The sequence below is a fragment of the Thalassophryne amazonica genome, chromosome 9 (genome assembly GCF_902500255.1).
Source record: "Thalassophryne amazonica chromosome 9, fThaAma1.1, whole genome shotgun sequence".
NCBI classification, from domain to species: Eukaryota; Metazoa; Chordata; class Actinopteri; order Batrachoidiformes; family Batrachoididae; genus Thalassophryne; species Thalassophryne amazonica.
In genome coordinates this window covers 39,934,712-39,945,569 of record NC_047111.1, presented here as the reverse complement: position 1 = coordinate 39,945,569, position 10,858 = coordinate 39,934,712, and the positions used below count along the sequence as shown (strand labels likewise).

Here is a 10,858-nt window from a genome sequence, read left to right as displayed (position 1 = left end):
GAGCGTCAGCGAGATCGATTGTCATCGTAACCGGTCCGGATATGGGACAACATCCGACCGGTAATCAGCCAATCAGAGCATGTGTAGCGTCGCAGCCATATAATATAACTAAATATTTGGGCTTAAGAAAAAATATATCTTGAAAAATGATGATCATCTTCTATTTATAGCAGTAAGATCACTCATTCATTTTCTATACCTGCTTACTCAAATTAAGAGTCATAGTCAGGATGGAGCAAATCCCAGCAGTCATAGGGCATGAGGCAGTGCACACTGTGGACAGGATGCCCGTCTATTACAGGCCATAACATAAATTGTGTTTAATTTGTGAAAAACTGAAAATCATTAGAGATAAAAACAAAAAAATGAGGAAAAATGACGTTGGGGTACTTGTATATCTTTATTTTCTGCTGTGATTTTCCAAACACTGTCACTTAATTTCAGGACCCAGTCAGGTGGTTTACTCCCATGCTGCTGTGGTTTGACACTGCCACCAGCTAAACAGGTGTAGGAGGAAATGTGATGTACATCTGTCCTTTGGTGTGCACCGCGAGGGCTTCTCCATTCTTTGTCTCATCTGTCGCCAGCTCAAGGTGTCAAGACTGGACGAGGGCAGGACACAAATGCAGGCTCGACAAAAGGAAATATACTTAAAGGGTGGTTTATTCAGGCTAGGGATCGTTAACAGCAAGGCAGTCCACGGAGCAAAAGTACTTGACAAGGATTAAGCTAAAGACGTGGTCCAAAGAACAAGCAAGGTCAAAACACGAGCAAACAGGTATGTCAGAGCAGAGGCAAAAAACAGGATCCAGAACACAAAACAGAGTCCAAAAACAAGGCTAGGCAAAACAAGAACGACACAAGAGGCTGGTAAGTGAGTGAATCAATGAACAAGCGGGGAAGAAGTGAACAGATGCAGGTTAAATAGGGACAGGTGTTAATCAGGAAATGAGGTGCACGTGGAGGAGGAAAGGCCTGGAAAGGGGGGCGTGGTCAGGTGACAGCTAAGAGGCCAATGATGCAGAAGGGCGGTGACAAATGGGCAAGAGAATGACAGATGAAGGGGCGTGGCTGACTGAGAGGACAAAGTGCAGGTGCGGAACAGAGAGTGCAGTGATCCGGAAAATATTGTGGAAACAATGAGAGACTGACAAGCAGGAGCAAGAGAAAGGTGATTAGATACAAACATGACAATAAGAGATAGTACAATGAACACCACCCTAACTTGAACAAAACTGAAAAGCATACAGGAACGTGATAAGTGAATCATGGGAAATATTACAATAAACCTACTAAGAACAGACAGAAGAACTACAAGAAAACAAAACTGAAAACCAAAACCAGAAATACCCAAATACTTAACAGAAGAGAGAACAGTAACATAAGCAAACAAACACTAAATGCTGAAACATAAAAACAGACTGGAAAAACTAGAATGGAACTAAAACATAGCTGTAAAGTAACAAAGAAAGAAAGTGACAAAGCAATATGAGAAAATTGAATAAACGTGAAGAAAGAGGCAATAACAAAACAAGACTAAAACATAACTGAGGTGAAAAGTAACAAAGGAAGAAAGTGACAAAGCAAAAATCAGAACATGGAAAAAAAAAAAACCCCACATGAAGAAAAAGGTAATTAACAAAACGAGGCTGATGCCAAAGGAACAGAACTAAATGAAGAAGGGACATATGGGCTGAAGCCTGGAAACGGCAGGGACATGACACAAGGAAGCATTCAGCTACCTTGCTCACACTGAAAAATTAATGAGCAGAGTAAACATATCAATTAAGCCAACAAACCCTTTCATGCATTTACTCAATAGTTTAGATTTTATATCTGAGACTTTCTACAGCTGGGATTGGAGTTTTATAACAGGATCTTTCAAAAATTGGTGATGGGGAAAAAAAAACTTGCTCAACCAAACATATTTTAAATGTGAAACGGATCTGTCCTATTTTGTTATCACTCATCAGTTTTAGACCATTTTTATGCTGTGTTTTGCATACTAGCAATTATGGTTAATCATTTTTGGTATCTGTTTAGCAAACAAACTTATTTTGGTTTTCTCCACTATAAAAACATAGCTGAGCTAAAATACAAGAAATAAAGACTATCTTGAGGAGAAATAGCTTTGTGATACTTCATACCACTAAAATTATACTTTGTATAATTTTACTTGACCAGAAATCTTAAAACAAGTTGACTCTAAGGGCCCCGTCACACATAGCAATAATGTGCAGGAACCAGACCGACACGGCAAACATGGCCATAGACAGATTTTGTCCAGATGACCTCGTCCACACCTGGACGATGGCATCCAAAGCATATTTAGGTAGATGACACAGACTGCTGTCAGACGGCCATAAAAAGGAGCTGAAGACTGCCCGGTGTCCAAATGTCTGGATGGCAAACGCAAGGTCGGAGTGTGAGGGAGCGCTGTGTCCTCTTGGCACAGTCCCTGCCGGTACTGGACATCGTAGTACAACCAACATATGGACCAGACTCACGCCATATGTGTCAAAGCTGGCATCGCTGCGGTCACTCACTCACTCCTGCAATCACATCATCGCTCATCCTCTCCATCCCAGTGCTCCCTGACCTCATGTGCGTGTGCATGCATAGAACAGGTGATGAAATGATCTCACAGTGTGTATGTTCATAATGGCTGAATGAGCTGCTATGTGTGTACGTGGGGCCCACATGTGCGCTGTTGGCACCCACTGGACACATTTTGCCACTAAAGTGTGCTGGCAGTGGGCCAAGCTTTGCCAGGTGCACAACGCTCATCAGACACCACCTTTCCAGCGAACTTTATTTACTTTTGTCTGTAGTTTTGCTCACTTCAGCAGCACAACGCAACTCTGTACACTGCAATGGTTGGATTATCACATGGGATTTATGTTTGCAGCACACAGCAGCTGGGTGAGAGGTTTTTCACTACAGGCTGTGGCCCCTGGCTCCTGTCCACCCTGCACTGTGAAACGCTCCTGGGGCGTGCTGGAACAGAGATTCATGTTTAACAATGTTGTCATGGGCTGGTGATACAGTTCAACATCATACTTCCTACAGAGTTTAGATGATTATCAAGTAATAATATGTATATTACAGCAGTGAGATCCATTCAGCTCCGAGCCTCTGACGTGCTATGACGCATTACTGCACATGAGACCACGGAGAGGCACAGCTTCCCGTGGTGTTACAGATATGATGGGCACAATATTTCACGTTATTTATGTCACCTATGGGAAGGGATGGAAACGTATCTGTACTGTAAGGTTTATTATGGATATTACAGCCTGTTCAGATCTGCAGCGGCATGCACTGTGCAGTGGCACACAATGCTTTCGGTTTGATTGCACACTGTTCACACCCACTGCACATGATGTATGTGTGCCACATACATGACAAGGCTCCAACCTGCAAAGCTGATCTGGCAACAGCAATCAGAGAAAATTGGAGCCAGATTGATGAAGAGTACTGTTTGTCACTCATTAAGTCCATGCCTCAGAGACTGCAAGCTGTTATAAAAGCCAGAGGTGGTGCAACAAAATACTAGTGATGTGTTGGAGCGTTCTTTTGTTTTTCGTGATTCCATAATTTTTTCCTCAGAATTGAGTGATTCCATATTTTTTCCCCTCTGCTTGGTCTAAAAAAGTAACCGTTACTGACTGCCACAATTTTTTTTTCTTGATTTCTTATAGTGAAGCCAGAAAGTTGCCATTTTAAATTTTTAAATGACTTTAGTTTTGTGTCATGTCTGTGATCTGCTTTTTTCTACAAAATTAAAAAACTGAATGAACATCCTCCGAGGCCGGTGATTCCATAATTTTTGCCTGGGGTTGTACTATGGTGTTGGGCCTATATATCGCATACCAGGTATCATGGATCGGTTTGGATATGTCAAAATATTTGAAGCGGTCATGTTGCCTTATGCTGAAGAGGACATGCCCTTGAAATGAGTGTTTCAACAAGACAGTGATCCCAAGCACACTAGTAAATGAGCAAAATCTTGGTTCCAAACCATAAAAATTAATGCCTCGCAGATCTGAAGAGATCATGAAAAACTATGGTTATGCAACTAAATACTAGTTTAGTGATTCACAGGATTGCTAAAAAAGCAGTTTGAACATAATAGTTTTGAGTTTGTAGCATCAACAGCAGATGCTACTATTATTGAGAACACCCCCTTTTCTCCTTTTTTTTTTTTTTTTTACTAATAGCCCAATTTCATAGCCTTAAGAGTGTGCATATCATGAATGCTTGGTCTTGTTGGATTTGTGAGAATCTACTGGTACCTTGTTTCCCATGTAACAATAAGAAATATACTGAAAACCTGGATTAATCTTTTTAGTCACATAGCACTACTATTATTCTGAACACTACTGTATATATATTTCGATCTTTGGATGTATGAATCGATTTGTCGGAATTAAAATGAGAATCGATTTCAAATCTGAATCGATCTTTTCAACCCAGCACTAGTCCTATCGTGCTTGAAAGCCAAGAGAAATTTAAGAAAAGTTGTTACATGAGGCTCCTTCTTCCATTATAAGTTGTAGTTCATGTGTGGGGAATAAATGAACACATGGTTTTACTGTGTACACATCATTTATAAATGAAGTCATGGTTTTCTGCACATGGGGGGGGGGGGGGGGGGGTCTGATGATGGTAGAAAACTCACACAAACAACATGCAAACTACAGACAGAATGGAAATGGGCAGTGGTGGGCTTGAAGCCAGAACCCTCTCACTGGGAACCAAGAGCGCTGATCACAGTTCCACCATACTGCCTGAAACACTAATGTGTAAATGTTACATGAAGAGTGGTGCAGAGACTTGATACAGATTCACAGGTGTTATAAGTCTTACAAGATTGATGGCGATGGTTTTTTCCCACTGAGCCTCATTTACGATTCCGGCGTTGTTGCACATGATGCTGATTTGTCCAAAGATTTCAATGACTTTCTGAAATGCATCTTAAGAACAGAAAGTAACACCTTTGTTAATTTTTCACTTTACTTCAAGGGTAAACTCTACCTCTCAGCTGACTTTCAACAGTGTGGCATTCACAGACTGACACGCTTTAACACATATAAAACGTTTATGTACTTGACCCTTAAAGCTGTACAGCCTTTGGGTTGTTTAAGATTTAAGTCATAAAAATAGTTTACTTTGGCACCTCAATACCACCCACTCTTCCAGGCGAGTGGAGATGCTGCAAGTAATGTTTGTTTTCATTTGGAAGACAGGTGTCATTTAAATGGATTGGATGAAAAGACTTGTCCCTCTGTGAAAAGAAGGAAGAAGGGCCTTTTATGCCACGTTTACACCGGGGGCGACACGAGCGATAGCATCGACAGCGGTTGCCATGTAATCCCTATGGGAGGACACGTTGTGGCACCAAAGCCATGCAATGGGACGTGATGGACGTGAATGAAGCGACACAAATGAAGCAATTTTGAGCGACTGTCGCGTTTATGGCGCGATGTCGTGTCACCCTCCTCCCCAAGTTGAAAAATCTGAACTTCATCTTGTCGCGCCGCAATGACCAATCAGGGACTGGATATGTGGTGACATAGGGGAGCGCAGCGCACTTCATTCAAAATGGAGGAGAGACTGATCGTGGCTGTGAACGCGAGGCCTGAGTTGTACGACCCTTCAAACTGTGATTACAAAGACAAGTACAAAAGACATTGTGTGGAGAAGAGTCAGCAAGGAGACCGGACTGGAAGGTAATCTTTGATTTTTTTTTTTATTATTATTTATTTTTTGTGTGTGTGTGTGTGTGTGTGTGTGTGTGTGTGTGTGTGTGTGTGTGTGTGTGTGTGGGTGTGTGTGTGTGTGTGTGTGTGTGTGTGTGTGTGTGTGTAATTTGCTATTTAAATGGCTTTAGCGACAGCAATTCACTACGTCTGACTGAAATCCTTTGTTCTGATTGGCAGATTCGTGTAATAACTGCAATACTTTTCACAATAAATCATCCAAAGTTAACAATAGCCACATTATTGACTGATTCTGCACCATTTCGAGCAACGCGGACCGACGGGGCAACAATGTTTCGTGCTGCGTGCGTGCATGTGAGCACGAACGAACGAACTGCCGGTGGAGATATCTGGAGTTTATTCTTGATGTGGATATGTTCAGTCTCTGGCAGTCTGCCTGTTAGCAGAACCTATGTCCCTTTTGTCCTTTAATTTAACACAATTATGACAGTTTGAGGGGAGAGAGAGAGAGAGTGAGGATCTGTAGCCATTTTTTTTTTTTTATTGTTCACATGTGCGCACGAATGACTCATCCGTGAAGATAAATTTATTAACTACACAGATGTATAAAGCAAATGGTGACTGGTTTATCGGGGGGCATTATGGTGAAATTCCATTATATGCTGCCCTCCAAACCAGTCACTATTTATATATTGACCACCAAAATGAGAGCCGCTATTCCACAAAGTCAAGTTGTTTAATGGCTAATCCTCTACACTAATCAAAGTGATATTATGTTAATTGATAGTTATTGTTTACAAAAACAAATCTATCTTAATCTATTTTCAGTGGAAGTGTGCCACAAGCGGTGGAAGGGCTTGCGGGACACGTACCTCAGGGAGAGAAGGATGGAGACGGAGGCCGGGAAAAGGGGGGCAGCAGCACACCAGCGGAGGAGATGGAGGTTCTCTGGTGTCCTCTCTTTCCTGGACCCATTCGTGGCTCCCCGGCCCACTACCAGCAACATGAGTCAGGTCCAGGAGCCACAAGAGGCCCAGAACCAGGACCTCCCCCTCTCATCGCCCTTGGACCAGAAGTCAAAAGGTTCAGTGCAACCAAAACATGCATTTTAACATGTCTTTTAAAGACATCATAACGTTATGTCCTGTCATTATAGAGGATGATGAAGAGCCCAGGACCTCTTCACTGCCTGAGGTCTTGTCAGGCTCAAACGACCCTGGTCCTTCTGGTGCTGCTGCTGCGCACACTTCCCCAGTGTCCACTCCCACAGGTGTGTGATGGTTATAATACAATCCACCAATCAATGTACTTTTTCTTTGTTTATGGCTGCTAAAGTCATAATACACACTGTAGAAATGATGGGAAATCTAATTTAATTTTTTTAATTTTTCACAGGACAAAGAAAGAGGAGGAGAGCCTTCTGCGGTGGAGGCTGCCATCCAAAACTGGCCGCCACCACCTCCTCCTTGGGAATTTAGTGCTGTGGAGTATTTTCTCCTCCTCCTTGAAAGACTGCCATTTCATGAGCTAGAGATAGTCAAAATGCACAGTTGTGCTCAATTTTGAACATTTGCCCCCCCCCCAATAGATTTTTTTTTTAACAATATAAATTGACAGTTTTTTAAGGGATGGACCTAAACATTATCTCCATCCTTCTCTCCCTCCCTGTACTTGTCTTTGTAAATTTTGTTCCAGTCATACAACTCCGGCCTATCAAACAATATATTTCTCAATAAATGTGTTCTTTTTTCCTGACAAGTATGGTATAATTTCATGCAGTCAATTTATACATAAGTATGACATTTTCATGTATCCACCAATGCATAATAATAATAATAATAATATTGTACTTTTGTGAATACTTTACGACTTTTCAAGAAGAAAGAAAGCCACAACAGTGTTTTCATGGAAGTTTTAAGTGGTAAAGTCAGCAATAGTGAAGAAAGTACAAAATAATTGCACTCAGCAAATATAAAAGACAGAACAAATAATGTAGAAAATGAGTGAAGTTGAGATTTGCTGTATGTATGTTCGTGGGTGGCTTTTAAAAAAGCTGTTTTTAGTCCTAAGAAGGACTGTTAAATCACTCAGTGGGCTGCCATGGTAGTGCTCCCTCGGCTGTGAAGAAGTCTTTAAAGATGTCCCTCACGTGCCGTGCCTCTGTCGAGGAGTCGTTGGCAGCTACTTGGTCCAGACCTGGCAATGGCTCCTCTCCACCTACTAGACCCCACAATGTCGGTGTCTCATCGTCCACCGAAGCCCGCAAGAAATTGTGTAGCACACATGTGGCCTTCACACACTGCTCCACAACTTCTGTGCGCACCTCAATGAGGCGACGATACCACCTCCACTGAGAGGCCAGAATGCCAAAGGCATCCTCCACCACCAGCCGGGCGCGGGACAAGCGGTAATTAAATGACGCATTATGCACCTCCTCAGCGGGAACGCCTCAACCGCCACGAAGACATAGGGCTAGGATCCTCTGTCGGCAGCTCCAGGCAGGAGCTGGTCAGGAGGCAGATGGAGTGTTCCATCCCGCAGAGCCTGGCCAAAGGAAGAATTGGCCAGAATGCCACCGTTGCTTATTCTACCGTACCCCCCAACATCAATCACCCGGAACTGATACCGAGTGTCCACAACAACAAGGAGTACAATAGAAAAATTCCCCTTGTAGTTGTGGAATAGGGATCCTGAGTTGGGAGGTGCTTGGATCTGGACATACTTTCCATCCTCACCTCCGCAGCACAGGGGAAACTGCCACCGCAGGTAAAACTCCTGCGCAATGGACCTCCAGTCTTCAGTGGTGAGCACAGCCATGAAGCTCTGCCTGAGGGAGTCCCAGATTGCAGTCACCACCCGAGGGACAATAATGCTGACGGTAGACACTCCCACCCGGAAACTATCAGCGATAGTTCGGTAGGAGTCCCCTGTGGCCAGATACCTAATCAAACAAAAACAAACGAGTGTAAAATATACAATGTGTGACATATATTACATTACTTGTCATATAAGCAAGAACACTATATATATATAAATCACTGTTTAAAACTAAAAAGGTAATTATTATTTATTAGGAAAATAAAATGAAACAAATATTTTTGATATATATTAACCAATTTATTCTTGTTACACCCACACACACACACCTAAGGACAATTTTTAAAGATACCAATCCACCTAACCCGCATGTCTTTGGATGTGGGAAGAAACCAGAGCACCCGGAGGAAACCCACGCAAACACGGGGAGAACATGCAAACTCCACACAGAAAGGCCACGGGAATTGAACCCATGACCTTCTCACTGTGAGGCAACAGTGCTAACCACTAAGCCACCGTGCTGCCACTAGATAACTCATTTTGGATATATTTGTATTGTAGACAGGTTGTTTTTACTAACCGAAGACAGATGAAAAGGCGCTCTGCGGCAGGGATGGACCGTCTGTAATTCGTGTCCTGGAGGCGGATGGTGGCTCCAATGCAGGACAGGAGGTCCTCAAACTGGGTCCTGGAGAGGCGGAAGTACCACTGAAAGCGGCCGTCATCCAGATGCAGTTCCTGCAGCAAATGATGAAACTCCCCGAATTGGGAACATCTCATGAAAATGTTGTGAACCCAGGGATGGCGCCACTGGCGACATTTGTCAGCTTTCCACAACAAATAGAGCACAGTAGCTTGCTCTGTGTGATCAAGGCCCACCATGTTGACTTGACATCGAGCAGAATGGAAGCTCCTCCTATTTGATGAAGCATTGGAGTGAATTTTCACAGCGAAAGTTCCGCCCAAGCAGACCGGGCGAATTTGTGGCATCGCACCTTGCCCGTGTAAACGCTCCATTACACACAATGAAATTTGTCCTCTGCGTTTAACCCATCCTAATTACAGTTAGACACAGTACAACCACTTGGAGCAGTGGGCAGCCACAGTCTGGTGCTTGAAGACCAACTCCAGATGTAGAGATGCTGCCTTGATCAAAGTACAAGAAGACAACATGATCCCAATGTGCATGTTTTTACAAGTGGGTATCAGGCTCGGTGTTGACAACTGGCTGGACACAAATGCAGAACACAAACTCACAGATCTGTAGGCTTAACTCTTTTACTGAGTTGGTTAGCAGGGGTCGGTACACGGTAAGGCAGTCAGACAAGAGCAGAAGTACAACAATCATCAGGCGAGAGACGTGGTCGAGAAAAACTAGCAGGTGGTCAAAGACACAATGAGGCAAAACAAAGCAAGGCAATGGTACAAGAGAAGGCTGGAAAGAAGGCTCAAGGCACAACGATCTGGTGAAGGACCAGAGCCAAAAGAGTCTTAAATACACCCAAGTGATGAGCTGCAAATCAAGGACAGGTGTGAGGGGAGGCGACTAGAACAGGGGTGTGGTCAGACAAAGGGAAACGCCTACCACCAAGAGAAAGACGGAGAGAACCCAAGCAGAAAGCAACAGGCAAAGAACCGACAACACCCAAAAATAAGACAAAATGTACAATAAAGCAGCTCCAACTCCTGGTTAAGGCTTACGGTCTGCCTGTTGGCTTGGGGATGGTAACCAAAGGTGAGACTGGCGGTGACCCCGAGCATACGGCAGAATTCCCTCCAAAATTGCGAGACAAACTGAGAACCACGGTCAGAAACTATGTTTTGTGGAAAACCATGCAGTCTAAAAACATGAATTAACAAAGCTTCAGCAGTTTCTTTCGCGGAAGGTAGCTTGACCAGAGGTACAAAATGAACCATCTTAGAGTGTCTATTGACCACTGTCATAATCACTGTGTTGCCCTTTGAGGCCGGTAGACCAGTAACAAAATCTATGGTAATGTGTGACCAGGGGCGTACAGGCACAGGTGCGTGGATGACTTGTGCATAGCACACACCTGGCAGGCGTTAACGTATTCAGTTATGTCGGACAACATGCGGGGCCACCAAAATCGTTCTTTGATTACGTATGCCGTTCTCTTGATACCTGGGTGGCATGAGAACCGACTGTCGTGTGCCAAACAAATTACCTCACCCCTAAGAGCTGAGGGCACAAATAATTTACCTTGTGGACACCCAAGGGGGGTCACGGTGCATCGCCCAAAGCTAATTTAACCCTGGATTCGATGTCCCAAGTTATGGCTGACACAAAACACCTATCC

General features: G+C 43.6%; 1 protein-coding gene and 1 long non-coding RNA gene across 3 annotated transcripts; one reads left to right on the top strand and one right to left on the bottom strand.

Annotated features, from left to right (window-relative positions):
- The first annotated feature begins 247 nt into the window (after positions 1 to 247).
- On the top strand, positions 248 to 1,890 carry LOC117516517. Its single transcript, XR_004562441.1, has 2 exons — positions 248 to 593; positions 1,728 to 1,890. It is a non-coding gene; the product is annotated as an uncharacterized LOC117516517 (long non-coding RNA).
- Positions 1,891 to 4,389: 2,499 nt separating this feature from the next.
- On the bottom strand, positions 4,390 to 9,325 carry LOC117517019. 2 transcript variants are annotated; one of them, XM_034177934.1, is made up of 3 exons: positions 9,121 to 9,325; positions 8,459 to 8,664; positions 4,390 to 4,976 (listed from the first exon to the last, which is right to left on the bottom strand). In XM_034177934.1, the coding sequence occupies exons 1-3, from the start codon at positions 9,318 to 9,320 to the stop codon at positions 4,813 to 4,815; spliced, it is 570 nt and encodes a 189-aa protein (XP_034033825.1). In that variant the 5' UTR covers positions 9,321 to 9,325; the 3' UTR covers positions 4,390 to 4,812. The 2 variants fall into 2 exon arrangements, with proteins under 2 accessions (XP_034033825.1, XP_034033824.1); XM_034177933.1 differs by lacking the exon at positions 4,390 to 4,976 and having other exon boundaries at positions 5,791 to 8,664.
- Positions 9,326 to 10,858: the final 1,533 nt, after the last annotated feature.